Here is an 18056-nt window from a genome sequence, read left to right as displayed (position 1 = left end):
TCATCTTGCTTTCCTGATTCATATAATTTGCAATCTTTTAAGTCGTCCGTCAATCGTTATCTTGCTCTACAATCTTCATATTTTCTCTTTCAGTAACTTCCAACTTTGATTAGTGGCTGCTTGCAGCCTTGTTGGAAGCGAAGATGTATAAAAAAAAAAATATATGGATATATATATATATGGATATATATATATGGATATATATATATATATATATATATATATATATATATATATATATATATATATATATATATATATATATATATATATATGGATATATATATATATATATATATATATATATATGGATATATATATGGATATATATGGATATATATATATATATATATATATATATATATATATATATATATATATATATATATATATATATATATATATATATATATATATATATATATATATATATATATAGTTTGGCCATTAATAACAATTCATCATGCTATTTGAGTATGAATATAAGTTTGAAATTAAATATTTTATAAACTAAAATTGATTTTTTTGTGCTTTTTTATTTTTTTATTATTGAAATAAATCATTAAATTACAATAAAAATTTATCATAAAATAAAAAAAATTAAAAACTAAAATATTGAAATTAAAACAAGTGTTCATTTGTATTAAAAAAAAAAATGTGGCCGAAATAAACAAACCACAAAAACAAAATTAACAAACCTTAATAATAAAAAAAAAGAACTACATATTAACATGTCAATGAGTGCTTTAAAGCACTCATTGATATGTTTTGGGATGGAGTTCACTAAACTCTGAGTAATCTCTTTTGGAACACTATTAAGTAATTTGGTTACTAATTTTACTATACTAATCATCAAGTTTTTTGCTTCACTTATTTAAATTAATTTTATTTTACCAATGGTAAAATCCTTTTTTCTTAAATGGTTGAAGTTATTATTTTTATTATTTTAGTATGAAAATTATATATTTTATTCTATTAATAATATAATAGTATATAATAAATTAGGTACTTAAATATGAACAGTTTTTCTTTCATCTGCACTTAGTTAATTTCTTTAATTTTTCTCTAAATCGTTTTGTTTATTTTCTAGTAAGTTTGCAAATAAATTGCAAATAAATGAATGAATGGGTTATAGCTAAATTAAAAATTGAGCGCTTGCACTTTTTTTTTATAACAGGATTATTAAAAATATATATATTTAACAAAAATCTCATTTTATGTAAATTTAATAATTTTTATAGTGTTTCATTAAACAAATTGTTTGATGTTTTAAAATTTAATTTTTAAAATTTTTTTCATTATACAAATTGTTTAATATTAAGAAGACGAATGTTTAGAACAATTTAAAGTATTAAATATTCAGTTTTAATAGATCTGCAAACTAAAGTTAGTAACATTATTATTAACATTTGCAGTTTTTGAAATGATTTTAATGAGCAAGAGATATTTAATGTGCGAATGTTTTACTTCTTTAATTTCAGAGATATATTTCATTATTATTCAAAATTATTATATGTAATTAAGAACATAATCTCAACTGTACTTTTTTTTTCATTTAATCTTTTCTATTATTTTTCGTTCAGCTTTTTCCACCATTTGCGAAGTCATTGCAATAAAATGAATTTTTTTTAAATAAATTAAAAATTATCAATTACCTGTTTGCGCTTTTAAAAAAAGCATTGGTTTTATTTAAAATTGTTATTATTAAAATAATTTTATTTTTTACCCTTCAAGCATTAATTTATTTCTGCATTTATAAAGTTTAGTCAAGAAGAACTATTACTAAGATTTAAAGAAAGAAAAAAGAAAAAATTTGACTGTCCAAAAAAAACAATTGGCCGTCAATTCCTTGAGTTGGCCTGTTGAATTGATCACTCGCCTTCAATTCCTTGTTTTCGACGCTATATATATATATATATATATATATATATATATATATATATATATATATATATATATATATATAATTTCTTTTAATTTTCTTTTCAAAATTTTTTTTAATTACCAAAAATGTAAATATTTTCATAAAACAAGACAAATTTTATATATATATATATATATATATATATATATATATATATATATATATATATATATATATATATATATATATATATAATAAATAATAATAATGAAAAAAAAGTCTCATATCTACAAACATCTCCATACTAATGAAAATTGTTTCATGTAAATAAGCGGTAAGTGTTTTTCTGTTTTAGATTCAACATCTAACAAATTCGAGTTAAAACTTAAAGTATGTTCATAGAATGGTTAAAACCTGGTAAAATAAACAGGTTAACCATGTACAAATGACACTTTCTATTTAGCTGCTATTTTTTATACATATTGCATAACTTTTTAACCTATTCTTTTGTTATTTCCTATTTCTTTGGTATGACATGATAAACTTTTTAATTGATTTTACTGTATTTTTGTAATTATTATTAGTTTGTACAAGAATAATTCTATTTTGTATTGTTTTTTTAAAACACCTTTTAAAGGTATTTTAACAAATTTTAAATATTTAATTTTAACTGAAGATGACTAGTGTTAGTCGAAACATGTATTGTTTTTTATTAATAAAATGGTTTTAAGAATAAAAAATTTTTTATAATATATATATACAGCTCACATTAATCTTGCAGATATATATATATATATATATATATATATATATATATATTATATATATATATATATATATATATATATATCAGGCCTTGCTACGAGATTTCGCTGCGTAGCGAAAACGCTTAACGTATTTTTAAGTAACTCAACTCAGCAAATATATTTTGCATCGTTAGAAGTTATATTGCGTCACTAGCGTCTTTACAAGTACCGCATTGTAATTAAAGTTATTTTATCAACGCGTTAAAAATCATACAAACAGTTTTTTTTTTCTCACTATAACAAAAGTTACAAATAAAATCTAAGTTCTTATTAAAAAAATCATTTTTATTATTTTTTTTCAAATATAAACTAAATTTTATTTTGAGAAAAATATTTTTTTCATTAAACGTAAAATATTTGTTTATTTTCTTATGATTTTACATTTGGTTTTTGGTTATTTTATTAACTGTTAATAAATTTTTTCTTATTTAATTTGTGAACTCTTTTTAATAATGTTTTTAAACAATAGAGTTTTTTTTTGTAATTTATCAGTTACCGATAACATATTCGTAATTTATTTTCATAAATTAAACGAACGTCATTAAAACTTTACATTATTGAATTAACAATAAACAAAATCTTATTAATAAAATATTTACATCAAAATAAATCGTGCATTTTTTAAACTATTATGACTAAAAATAATTTTTATATTTAAAAGGAATTTATATATTTAATTCCTTAAGATAAAACTTAAAACACTTTATTTTTTTAATAACAAAAAAAAATTATGAAAAAACTGTTTCTTTAACAAAAAAATTTATTAGTTTACAATTGCGGTTAAATGCTTACGACTTTATTTCTTCTGAATAAACGTCACGTTAACGATAATCAAAAGATAATTTAAATATTCTAAAAGATATAAGTTTTTGCGTAGCGCAAAACTGCTGAACGCGTAGGCAAATCGCCTTTTCGCAAGCAAAATGCGAGCTGCGTAACGCTTCTTAAGAAGGCCTGATATATATATATATATATATATATATATATATATATATATATATATATATATATATATATATATATATATATATATATATATATATATATATATATAAAACAAAACAAATATGAAAAAAAATATTTTGCAAAAAACATATTTTAGAATGTCTTTTAAATAGTGAAATCATCAAATATTTTTTGATGATTTCACTATTTAAAGTGCATTTTTTTAAATTGTTATCTTGAACTGATATGCTGAATATATTGAAATACTTGTAATATTGCATGAGAAGTAAAAAAAAAAAAGTTATTTGAAGTAAAAGAGTATTATATCTTTAAACTAATAATTTTACCTAATGTTTTTATAATTTTATATTAGGTCAGTTTCATGTAAAAAAAAAAAAAAGACAATAATGATGCTGTATTTGCATATTTATGCTTAAGCCATATATTTCTATATACATAAGGGTGCTCGTAAAATGCGGAAATATAATATGAAAAAGTTTTCAACAAGTGCAGAAAAAAAGTGAGGAAAATCTATGTAGAAATGCATTTAATAGTTTGATTTGTTATTTTATTTTTTTTAAGTACAAATAACAAACAAAATATTTTGGAATTTTATTTCAGATTCGAATTCTGTTGGGATACTGTTTTACAAATATCGATTCTAAAAACAGGAAATGTTTAGAAATAATTTAACAACTCATGGTTCCACTATAAAAACAAGGAGTTGAGAATTCAGTGTTGTCTGACCTGTAATTTACGTATTTGACATGTTAAATGTGTTAATTGATATTAACACTATTGATTTTTATTAGTCAAAAAAATAACATAAATTTACCTCATGTAATCATGTCGATAAACCTTCAATGTTGATTCAGAAGACATTTCAATAGTATGAAGAACATAAGATTTTGTTTATATAAAGTTATGCTAAGTTTGCTTTTTGCATTACTACGAGGAAAATCAACACCTTCAGATTCATCTACAATGTGTGGGTCACAAAATTAATTTATTTTCTTATATGCTCTTGTATAAACAGCTTGAACAATTTATTACTCTAACCTTTTGGGGAATATTTAACAGGAAACTATGACTGATTTATTAAACCGATACAATATTTGCAATTTTTAAATCCTCTATTTTTATATTCAAATTTAAAAATTCAGATGCACATAAATAGTTATTTAAATTTTTATTCAAAAAATAAATATGGAAGACAACGTAGTACTTATATTGATAAGTATATAAAAATATTACTTTCATTATTATATATATGTGTGGGTTAGGTACGAAAATTTCCACACTTTAAGCATTAAAATTTTTTAAATTCCACATTTTACCTGAGCCCATTACAAAACTATATCTCTTAAGACAAACAATAAAGCTTTTTTTAAATAATATGTTAATATATCACATCAATAAAAATATGTTAATATATCATATTGATAAATTATATGTTGATATATCATATCGTTAAAAAATATGTTAATATATCATATTGATAAATTATATGTTAATATATCATATTGATAAATTATATGTTAATATATCATATTCAGCCCTCGGAATCAGGGTTAGCATTCGGCAATGCCGACCTCATTTCTATGTTTAATGGTAAGACCTTTATATTAAATTTTATTTGCCGACCTCTAAAAGATTGAGGTTGGCAAATAATTGCTGACCCCGATTTTCCTAATTCCTTGGGTTGCATATTAATAAAAAAATGTTAATATATCATATCAATAAATAATATGTTAATATATCATATCAATAAAAACTATACATATACTAGAGTGGATCAAAAAAAAATTTTTCTGACATGATTAAAAAGATACTCTTTAATGTCACTACATTAAGGAGCATTCAGAAAAGTGTAAACTTTTTAGATAAATGAATAAAAAACATTGCCTTTATTTCTCTAACTTTTATTTGAAAAATTGACTAGATATTACCACAAAGTCATGTGGATTTTCAAAGGAAGCATGACTAAGGATTTATAAAAAATATAAATTAACAAAAAAATAAATCTTTAAATTTAGATTATATTCCCTTAATGAGCAAAAATAACAAACATAAATTACTAAGAAATTCTTTGACAATTGATTTATTTTAGATCCATTTTTCACAAAAATAAATCTTTTTCTGAACTTTTTGGTAATGCTAGGGTCCCAGTAATTTTTCTATGTATTCTACCCCAAATGTTTGGGGAGGAATACATAGTTAAATCTATAAGAGTTTATACTTTCTTAAATCAATATGTGAAGGAAAAACTTTTTGCATATTTTACAGACTCTTAATTTTAAAAAAATAAAATAAAATTTTTTTACATAACATACACACAATGCACACATACATACACTCAACGCACACATACATACACACAATGCACGCATACATACACACAACACACACATACATACACAAACCCATGTAAATTACCTCAAATTTCTCTGAAAACATATTATTAGCTTCTTCAGCAAACATATCCATACCCATTGTTTTATCTTCATCAGAGCTTTCATTGTTATCAATAGCCACATCTTCTGGTTTACTAACTAATTTTTCTGTTATTTCATTTTTAGCTTTTTTAGGATCAGGTACTTCATCAGAAATAATTTCTTTATTTCTTTTTATGTTAATTTCATGTTTATTTTCTAAATTATATTTGCTTGTTTTGTCAGGGTTTTCTGAACTATATTTATTTGTTTTGTCAGAATTTTCAGAAGTATATTTGTTCGTTTTATATTCAGAATTTTTTTTTCCTGGTTCTAATTTATTTTTTTGTTCTGAGACTTTTTCTTGTTCACGTTTTTTTTCTCTAAGTCTTAATCTTTCTCTTAATTCTTTTTCTCGATCTTTGAGCTTTTCTATCTCTCTTTTTCTAACTCTATTGTCTTCTTTAATTTTTTCTTTTTGCAACTGTTTATCTAATTCTTTTATTTTTCCCTTTAATTTTTCACGATCTTTGCTATTTTTACTTAATGTTTTGTACTTTTCACTCAATTTTATTCTTTCCTTTTGCAAATGTTGCATAAGTTTTTTATGTTTACGTTTTTCAAATTTTTCTTTTTCAATTTCTTGCTTTCTTTTCAAAATGTGAGACTTTTGCTGCTCATTTTCACTTTTAGAATCGGAAGAAGATGAATCAGAGTCACTCGAGTCATTACCTGAGGCGCTTGAATCACTATCACTATTATTAGTTAACTCTTTTTTAATTACTTCAATTGTAGGTGATGGTATTTTTATAGGTTCTTTAACTGGCTCAGGAGTGGGTGGTTTTAGCTTTGCAATTAAAGCTTTACGTTCTTCTCGCCGTTTTGCTATTAGTTCTTCTTCGTCAACTTCCATTTTTTCAGCAAAGTCATCAAGGTTGATTCTGCATCATAAAATTGCTTATTTTAAAATATGTATATTATAATATTGCTTATTTTAAAATATGTATATTAATAATTAGAAACAATTGTAATTTAAGTAAATTTTAAATTTTCACTTTTTTTAAAGATTTCTTTTATAAAGAAAGAACCATGTATGAGTTGTTTTCTTTTTCTATGTACCAGTTTGTTTTAATAAAAAACTTAACATTTAAAAAACTTTTTTTAACTTTTTTTCTTTATTTAAATTCAAAATTTCTTTAAAAAAGATTTTAAAATTAGGAATAATAATAATAAACAATTAAATTAGGAATATATTAATAAACAATAATATTAAACTTTTTATAAAATAATTTTTAATAATTTTTGCAATTTATAACCAAAAGCAAAATTTTGTGGTTGCTTTGATTTATTATTTATAATAAAGTAAATTTTATCAACAAAAATCTCAAAATTAAAAAAGCCAAGCTATAATTGTGCAATGTTTAGAATGTTTTTGTTATAAAAAAATTTGTTTTCTATTTTTTTTAAACTTTAAAGTAAAAATTAAACTAATAAACAACTAAGATAAAAAAGAGCTAAAATGCTAAGATGCTATTATCTTTGTAAAGATATACATGCACAAATCCGAGTTAACTAAATCAAAAGCAACCTACTAAAGAAAAATCTCTGTACCTTTCCATAAACCAAATGAACATTTTCATTGCATTATGTAATAATAAGAAATCTGATACAATTTATATAATTAAAGAAAAAGGTTGTTGATTTCTTTAATAATTAAAAACAAAATTTGTTGTCGCTAGTTTTGCTGGAACCAAAATTAGCGTAGAAGCCTAAAGAAACTGCTGCTCTAGCTCTCAAAACAATTTGAAAAAGATAAACAAATAACTTTTTTTAACAATTTAAACATTTCACAATTATATCTTGACCATGCTTTACACTGAAAAACTTTTATTTTATTGCAATAACTAAATCAAATAATAAATAAAGTTTTTATTTCTTTAAGAGTATTAAAATATAGTTTGACAAACCCAGTAAAAGTTTGATAAAAATGTTTTGACTCATATATCATCTATTTTAGTTCAATAAAACGATAGTGAAACAAATATTTTATTGACATCATTTAACTACAAAAGTGAATCAGACTAAAAGTGAATTAATCAGACTAGTATTTAAAAAAATAATAATCAAAGAGCTTGAATATCAAGAAAAAAAAATAGCCTTAATAATTATAAAGTTTTTTGCTAATATTTTAATAAATAACTTGTTTTAAAAAAGTTTAACAAGAAGCTTTTATTAAGGATTATTTAAGATATGAACACAACTTTGACTTTACTGAAAAAATGGCAAGAATGTTTGCATTAAAGTGTCAAGACACTTTTGAATCCCTTTAAAAACAAAAAAGTTAAAATGCTGTGTTTATTTTTTAAAATTTTCAAGTCAGTATTGATGTTTGAATTTAAAAAAGTTAGTGAACTTGGCATTCTTTTTTTTGTTGTTATCAATTTTATGCTAAACATTTGCTCATTCGACAATTTATCAAGCCCTGATGAATAATAAGGTCAAAAGCTTTAGAAAGATTTTTAGGCATGGACCCAATAATATTTCTTTAATGCAAACATTCTTGCCACTTTTTCAGTAAAATAAAAAAATAAAAAGCCATTACCTCTACAAAAGCCACACAACAGTATGTCTTAATTAATAACAACAAAGTTGGTTACACAAAAAAAGCTCAAAATCCTTTGAGAGGGCTGGAAGGATACATATTGGCTGAAAGTGTGATTTTATAAATCTTAAAACTCTGGGATAACAACTTTAATTTATTTAATTATAATTTTAATACTTGGATGATTTAATTATCAGAAAATGTCAGAAGTCATTTCACTCCACTAATACCCTCATTGAAAATACCAGACTTGTTAAAAAAAAAAAGACTTGCATAGTGATTAAAGAGTTGTATTTAATGCAGTTTGTATATTGAAGAAACCAAAAAATACTTTCCTGATTCTGTGATTCTGGTTAATTACAAAACTTGTTAACATCTTATATACTAAAAAAAATATTAACATTTATCAGCCTAGTATTTTTTTTTTTTTAATAATAAGTTTGAACAAAGCATAAATGGGTTTCTAAATGCTTTCATAGCAAATGGCTTATCACTTAAAACTTTTGTACCTATTTCAATCTTTCTATTTTTCATTCATTTTCTTCACAAATCTTTTTATTGCAAAACATTTATATAAATTTACAGGATTTCAAATAAAAACAAAAATGATTGTCTTGAATGAGTTCTTTTTAAAAAAAATCTATTAATGAGCTCTTTTTTTTTAAAAATAAATTTTTGAACAATATCAATCTATGTTAACAACCTGTGGTAAATACACCTACAATTCATTTTTTCGTAGTAATTTTGCAATCAAAAAAATCTTAAAATACCTTTTATCAAATGTACTAAATTCAAATATTTTATTTTCTTTTGCAGCTTTTATATAGTCAATGCTTTGCAATGAGATCAAAATGTTATTCTTTTAAAATGTTGATTATTGATGCAAGAGCTTCAAATTATTGCAATTTTTCATCTATTTGATGAAAAAAAAATACAGTTTGTTTCAGTTAAAAAAAATACTGATACTTTTTTAAAAACACATGAGGATTTTTTTGAAAAACAAGTGACAATATTATTTGTGTGAGTGCTAGCATGCACAAGTATTTGCTAAATAAAGATGCCTAATTGTAATAATCATAGAAAACAGCTTCAAGGCTTCATGTTAAATGTTTTACTCTCTTTAAGAGCAACTGGACATACGGTTACACAGCCTAAAGTTTTAATTTTGGTGGTGTAACCTTAAAATGACCTGACCTATTATGTTCTTAAGCAAAACCTAATATTTTACTCAAGATCAGAACAAAATGTAAAACCTTACTAATTTTTATGATACAAATATAGGGTCCTATTTAAATTTAGTTAAAAAACTAATAAAAAGCTTATTTAAATCCTATATACAAAAAAAAACCTTGTTTAAATCCTATGTACAAAAATATATACAAATATTAATTTGACATTAGAAGATGGGTTATATAAGTTTAGGAAAAATTTAATTAAAAAAAAAGAAATCTAATAATTATCTTTTTTATTTTTCTATTAAAAATAAAAATAAAAAAGATAATTACCTTTTTTTTTTTTTTTCTTTTTTTTACTTTTCTAAATATGTTAATATCATTTTAAAATTAAATATTAAAAAGTAATAAAAAGGTAATAAAAATATAATTACTCATCCTCAGATGATTCTTGCTTTTTTTCATGCTCTTCATTCCGTAAACGATTTTCTCTTGAAGAAAACTGCTTATATGCTTCATCATTGGTTCTATTTCTTTCAAAACTTCTCGGTTTGTCTCTACCATATATGTCACGCCCAGTATCTCTATCTCTTCCATCTCTATCTCTTCCCTCTCTATCTCTTCCATCTCTATAATCTCTATCTCTTCCATCTCTGTCTCTTCCGTCTCTATCTCTTCCGTCTCTATCTCTTCCATCTCTATCTCTTCCCTCTCTATCTCTTCCCTCTCTATCTCTTCCCTCTCTATCTCTTCCTTCTCTATCTCGGTTTCTATCTTTTCCATCTCTATCTCTAACATCTCTACCCCTCCCATCATCTCTATTATCTCTATACCTTCTATCAACAGAAGAACGATCAGAAACCCTTCTATCATCTAATCTATCAAAATCATCATTAGACCGAACTTGATTACTTTTTACTCTGAAATCTGATCTCTCATTGCTACCCTTGCGCACAGGCTCTTCTTTTCGATTATCTGATTTATCAAATCTAGAATCATCTCGTCTTCTGTCTGAATCACGTTTTTCACTTTCTTCCTTTCTGTGCGTTTTTTCACGGCGATATGTATCTTCTCTTCTTTCAGAATCTCGTCTAGTATCAGCCCTTGAATGAATTTTAGAGTCAACCATATCTCTAGAATCATTGCTATGATATCGGTCTTTTCTCGATCCGTCTGAACGACTGTCGTAACTTTTCTTATCATCTTTTTTATCATTTTTACTTGATGAACTATAAACAGAATGACTTTTTTTTTCATTTTTACTTTCATTATCTGGTTTTAAAGCTTCCTTTTTACAGTCCTCTACTAAACGAGCAACTTCAGAATCATTTGCTGTTAGATCTTTCATTATTTCTGAATATTCACTGTTAGCATCTGAAACAGCAATTACACTACTGAAATTAGTTGTTTCTTCTAGTTGCTGTTGTAACAGCCTTTTGCGATTTTCCAATTGATCTAAATCAGCCATATCAATAAGAACAGATAAAACATCATTATCAGATTTCTCTTTCTTTTTTTTATGTTTACGCTTTTTTTTTTCCTTTTTCTTTTTCTTTTTATGAAATGATTCCGTTTTGCTTTTATCTTCTTTTTCATCGTCTTCCATATCGCTAATAATACAAAAAAATATCAATTATTACTATGATCATTACATTTACATTTTAACTCATCTTTGCATCAATATTTACTAAAATCTACACAGTTACAAGAAATTAAAGTATAATATCTAATAATACTAATGTCTACACAGTTACAGGAGATAAAAGCATTCAGAGAGCATTTATCTCAATGAATTTTATGTTTTAACAAGATACATGATAAACATAAGATGTACCATGGATTTTGAAAAAGCAATAGATGCTTTTGCTTATTTATTTTTTATTGACTTTGATATCAAAACAAAGAGTAATAATTTGCCCATAACATATCAATTTTTTAAGGGTGTATTTCTTAATGGTATAAAAAAAAAAAAAAAAAAAAATTTTTACCATTCAACAATTTTTTTTAACCTTTTGGCTTTAACAAAATATTTGCCTGCTACTCATAAACTAGTTATTCATTTATAATTGACATTCATTGTAAGATCATTCTAAAAATTTAATAGTACTGAAAAAAATTTTAAACTCAGGGCTTGAAATAATGAACTTTTTTGTTCCTGACAATTTGTCTGATAAACATTCAAGTTTGGCAGACATGTCCAATAAAACCTAAAAAAATGCAATCGAACGCCATTCCTGACCACACTTAAAATCTTTTATTTTTTAACTTGGCCACAGCAGTTTGATTTGACAAATTAAAGCATTTCAAAAATGCACTGAAAAGAAAAACAAAATTAAAAAAGAAAAAAAACTTATCTAAAAAAAAGTAACTTATAAAGAAAAAAAAATCTAAGTTCAAAAAACTAAAACTTAAAAAAATGCTACATTTTGCGAAAGGCTTTGTGAATTATTATAAATATATTAAATACATAAATTATTATGTTTACTTATTACTTCATCAAATTAAGTAACAAATTAATTTTAATGGTTGTTTACAATAAACCCATTTTATTTAAATTATCAAAGAATATTATATATAATTACATTTATATTAATATGTATTTTTTTATAAATCTTTTCAACTTTTTTCTATGACCACTTTTATAAACACTAAAGTATTAAAGAATCTATAACGTTAAAGTTTTTATAAAATAAATTTAAAAAGGGTTTTAAACGCTAAAATATTTTTTTGAAATCTATAAAAATCATCGGACAACAAATAAAACAAACACTGAAACATAAATTTAAACTAATAATTAATTGCAACGTTTTAATATAAATGATATGTTCAGTTAAAAACAATTTAATGCTTAGCGTCTTTTAAAAAATGACTTAGCTCAAAAAAATGATATATTTTGTTAACGTAGCTGTGTGTTCAAGTACATTTTTGTTTTGTATAAAAAATTCAAAAAATAAAGTTTATATACACTACTGAACTTATTACTAGTTTTAAAACAACTAAAATGAATATAAATAAATGCAAACAAATATGGGTTGGACAAAATGACTGACAGATATCATTTTTTACCGGACCAATGTCCAGCGGCTATTTCGAGCCCTGTCTATGACTAATTAAAGTGGTTTTTTTTGCATGGTTTTTTGTGGTAAATTTTGTAATATTTGTGATTTTACTCTTACTTTTTTGAGCATCATGTTAAAAACTTTTTTTCTTCACAATTAGATTTTTTTTGCGTTAATTCAAGTCCTGTATCTCTCTCTTTCTCTATCTCTCTCTCTCTCTCTCTCTCTCTCTCTCTCTCTCTCTCTCTCTCTCTCTCTCTCTCTCTCTCTCTCTCTCTCTCTCTCTCTTTCTCTCTCTCTCTCTCTCTCTCTCTCTCTCTCTATATATATATATATATATATATATATATATATATATATATATATATATATATATATATATATATATATATATATACATATATATATATATATATACATATATATATATATATATATATATATATATATATATATATATATATATATATAAAGTAAACCAAAAGTGATTGATATTTTGTTAAAAGTGATGTGATTTTTATATTTAGAATGCAAATTTTGAATTTGCATTCTGAATATGCTAACTAATGCTAAGACTTTTTCAAAAACTTATTATCACATGTTTGATTATGTTGTAAATGTTATTGAAACTTTGGTTGAGCAAGCTACCAATAGAAACTATCATTTTGAAGTTTAAAAACAATTCAAAAAAAAAAAAACTTTGTTTACAACTTAAAGAAAATATATAATTTAAAACATATTTTCAATTTTTTAATTTTAAAAATAAAAAAAATGTTAACTTTTTTTTCCTGACAAATATTTTGCAGAGTGATTTGAATGTTTAACTATAAGTTAATCTGTTATATATCTGGGTTACTAGATTCAAGAGTCAAATTAGAGTAAGATTTCTTTGTAAATAACTCTGGGGAGAAGTAAAAAGATCAAACCCATGAATTAAAGATTAAATGTTAAACTTACTTTAGCTAATAAAATTGAAGAATAGGAATGTAAAGTAGAAAAGCTTCCGAACATTTAGTCCAGAAGGAATAAAAGCTTCCGAGATGTGTTTTGTGCATACATATTATAAATATAAACATATACATTTTGTTATTTATTTAGATGCTGGCATACAACATCCTTTCATTTTTATATAAACTTAAGTATTTATATGATATAGTATTTGCCGAAAGAAAAGATGATCAGATGATGATGATGATGATAATGATGATGGTAATGATGATTATGATGATCATGTTGATCATAATGATGTTTACATATGCATATATAAACAAAATATAACAGAAATTTTGAATTAAAAAAATATGATGTATAAATGTTTATGCAGCCCTAGTCACAAACCTGGCCTCTGCTTGATTGTATCAAACTTAGTCCTGGCCCCGGTCAAATATCAACCCCAGTCACTTACTACTGTGATACCATGTATCTTATGAGCATATCATACTTTGAGCTATTATCTTCATTCCGAGAATCGGTCATTCTAACTGTGTTATTTAGAGTATCAGCAATTAAGAGTTATTAACACGGAGAGCTAAAAGAATCAACTACTATTTACATAGACTGAACTTTTTTATAAACCCAACTTTCAAGTTTTTTATCCTGCCAATGCTGAGCCAAAAAAGAAGGTAGGACATAAATTAGGTTGATTGGGGTAATTGGCAGATTGAGGTAAGCATAGATTACAGCATCATTTAACAACATCTGAACTTAATGTTGCTAAATTTGCACGGTTAATTGTGCAACTACCAATAGCAAATTTTTCTTGAGTAAAAACCTAACAACTCGCGATTTACCATCAAAGTATTTAGTAGAAGTATTTTGACTTTTGAGCAGTTTTCTCTGACATGGTTCCACTAATACTTGTCAAACACACAAGTATGCCGTCAATACTTAGCATTTCCTGACGTACAAATTATGGCTCAGCGTGAAAAGTATGCTATTTGGTCTCTGTTATATTCTGAAAAAGTTTCCTTATTTTATTGGTTTCAGTACTTCTTATTTTTTATTATTTGGATGATGCAAATAAAATGACTTTGTCTGTTTTTATAAAACTCACATATTTACATATTTGTTTCAGTAATTATCTTGTTGCTTATTGTATAATGCAATAAAAAACATAAAATTATAAATATAAAATAACAATATTTATAATATAAACTTTTTGTGACTTGCCAATTTTTTATTTTAAAAAAATTGGCAAGTCACAAATAAAAAAATTACATTAATTTATTTACTTTATTTATTAAAAGTTTATGATTTTATAAAGATTTTGTTGTGAAAGCAAATATTATTTTTGCCAACATCATTTATTAAAATTATATTCTTGTAAATATTGTTTATTAAAAAATAATCGTTGCAATTTAACTTCCATTATAAAAAAAAAGTTTAATTTTTTTAAAAAGATAAAGAATGTACATTTCTTGCAAAAACAAAGACTTTTAGTATTTAGTACTTTTAGTTTTTTAAGCAGGGCTAGGTTTTAGGCATAACTAAAGAAAGAGTTAAAACAATTAAAAAAATTGAAAAAGTCTCTTAACTGTGGTGACCCACACAGCCTTGGGTATCTGAGAGCGCAATATCAATAATGGATAAAACACAGCTAAAGAAAAAAGATCTGAAGGTATCTAGTGTTTTGTAATTTAATTACGAAATCAATTATAGCATTAAATTACCCTAATAATGTGCATAATTTTTAATGGTACTTATGGTATTTGTTTTGTTTTCATTTTACATTTTTTAAATGTTGAAGTGCCTACCTTGGGGAGGTGAATGTAAGTAAACAACAACAACAATAAATACAACAAAAAAAATAGGTACAACCTTTTGGCTTTAACAACATTATTCTTTAATGAACTAAAAAGAGGTGCCTCTCTAGTACCATTTATAAGATCTTCCTTTTGATACCAACATTTTTATGTCATAACAGTATGCATTTTGATAAGAATTGGACAGTTTAAATTAGGAAAATCTCAAAATTCTGTCATAGTTTAGTCAAGTCATATTAAATTTTTTTTTCTTAAAGCATCATAACTTATTGTATAATTTTTTAATTTTGATTATTGTAATACTGCCTTTTCCAATGATGATAACAACTTATTACTCTATAAATAATAATTCAACATCTATATTCTATATATCATGTCAGTAGAGTGTGGATGATGTCAAGAATTGTCGTGTTACTTTTCTGTAGAATTTCTTGTTATGTCAACATTTATAAGGTAATATTACCATTAGCATTACTTCTAAAACGTTTTATATTTGAACAACGAATTTCCTAATTAAAGATATTACCTGTCAGCTTGAGTTAGTTTATTTTCTATGGTGTCTCCATTGGTAAAACGCACATCAACCGCCATATTTAACCAACTTAGTTGCAACGCACGCGTGCGAGAGACAAATATATATTTTTTTTTTTACAGTTAATAAAACAACATTAAACTATATTATATATAGTAACTAAAATTCACAAACTAAACAAGTGCACTTAACACATCATAATATCAATTCAAGTTGAAGACAGTAGCGTGGCGACAGGCCTGCAACACTGGGGAACGGGTCGGGGATAGGGGCGTATCTAGCATTTTTTTGATCTTTGAAATAGCTAATTTCCAGACATGGAGCAAACTCCAAACATTTATATGTTTATACTTATGTCAAATAAGGTGTTTTGCAAAAATTGCGATGATTGGAGCCTGGGAACAGAAACCTTTTAAATTTTTCCCCCTCCCCCTGCCCCAACGTCAGAGCAACGAATTGATAAAATATTTTTTGTACCGAGTATAATATTGAAATATCTTATAAAAGATTTTTGGATTGTTATACGTCTGCATGTAATAATTATATACCAGTCATTAGCACAAGTCTGTATAAACAACATTTAAAATGGCTACCTAATGAAGGCAAATCAATAGATAAAAGTAAAAATTCTTTATGGAAGCTTAATAGAAATTCTGGTGGTAAATTTGAACCATAAATGCAACAGTATAAGTTATTTAAAAAAGAAGTTGAAAAAAAAAATAAAGTTATCAAAGAGGAAATATGAAATACAATTAATAAAAAACCTTAGGTATAAGCCAAAACAATTCTACTCGTATGTTAAACATCAGCAATCAGTTCATTGTTATGTTTTTTTAGGGTTTTTTATTAAAACAATAAATAATCAAGATGGAGAATAAATAATAAAGATGGTGAGTCGTTAACTAACGGGTTTGATATTGTCAATCAATTAAATAATCAATTTAAATCAGTAATTTTACAACAAGAAAGCAATAAAATGCCATATTTTCCTATTCGAACAGATAAAGATTGTCCAATACCAACATTTACTGCGTCAAACGTATACCAACAATTATCAATACTAGATCCCTACAAGAGTATCGGTATTAGATAATGTGCGTGGATATGTATTAAAACAATGCGCATCCAGTTTTTCAAAAACCGTTAAATACTCTGTTTAATATATCGTTCAATAGTTCTAAACTGTCTGATATTTGGAAAGCTTCAAATGTAACCCTGTTATTTAGGAATGGTAGTAGATTGATTGCAGAAAATTATAGATCTGTATCTTTAACCTCTATTGTATGTAAGGTCATGGAATCCATTATAAAGGACTGCATACTTAACTTTTTAGATGATGAAAAGGTGTTGAATCAGAATCAACATGGTTTTTTTAAACATAAATCATGTGTCACCAATTTAGTAGAATCTATGAACCTGATTACATATTATTTATCTCAAAATTCGTCTGTGAATATTATTTTTTATGATTTCGCTAAGTCCTTTCACTCAGTACCACATCAGAGATTATTGTTAAAATTATCAGCTTACGGTATAAAAGGTAAATTATTGAAGTTTTTTATTAACGGTTTGAGCGGTGTTCCACAAGGTTCCGTGCTCGGGCCAATTTTATTCATCATTTTCATTAACGATTTGAATGAAATCATCTTAAATAATTCAAAATTTTATGCTGCTGATTCAAAGACAATTGCTGAAGTAAATAATTTGACACAATGTTTATCATTACAAGGCGATATTATTAATGTTTTAAAGTGGTGTAAAGATTTGTTAATCAACTTAAAAGTCAACAAATGTAAAGTTATGCACACTGGCAAACAGAATTTAATGTACAATTATAGTATAAATAAAGTAGATGGCACACAACTAGTCTTAGAATCGTCGA

At 24.6% G+C, this 18056-nt stretch overlaps 1 protein-coding gene across 3 annotated transcripts in view; it reads right to left on the bottom strand.

Annotated features, from left to right (window-relative positions):
* The window catches only part of LOC100207058 (serine/threonine-protein kinase PRP4 homolog), a 42639-nt gene extending 26201 nt beyond the window's left edge, over positions 1-16438 (bottom strand). For 2 of the 3 annotated variants that reach the window (XR_010643991.1, XR_010643992.1), the window contains exons 1-3: positions 16169-16435; positions 10256-11431; positions 6052-6988 (exon numbers count right to left, since the gene is read on the bottom strand). Coding sequence is in view for 1 of the 3 variants with exons in the window: in XM_065819053.1 (XP_065675125.1) it covers positions 6052-6988; positions 10256-11431; positions 16169-16233 (2178 nt within the window). In the remaining 2 variants the exon portion in view is untranslated. Of the gene's footprint in view, positions 1-6051; positions 6989-10255; positions 11432-16168 lie in introns of all 3 variants that reach the window. The other variant, XM_065819053.1, reaches the window with a different exon arrangement.
* Between the last annotated feature and the right edge of the window lie 1618 nt (positions 16439-18056).

Source organism: Hydra vulgaris, chromosome 15, assembly GCF_038396675.1.
Source record: "Hydra vulgaris chromosome 15, alternate assembly HydraT2T_AEP".
NCBI classification, from domain to species: Eukaryota; Metazoa; Cnidaria; class Hydrozoa; order Anthoathecata; family Hydridae; genus Hydra; species Hydra vulgaris.
Note: the sequence above shows the minus strand (reverse complement) of the source record. Positions and strands in the feature narration are given on the sequence as shown.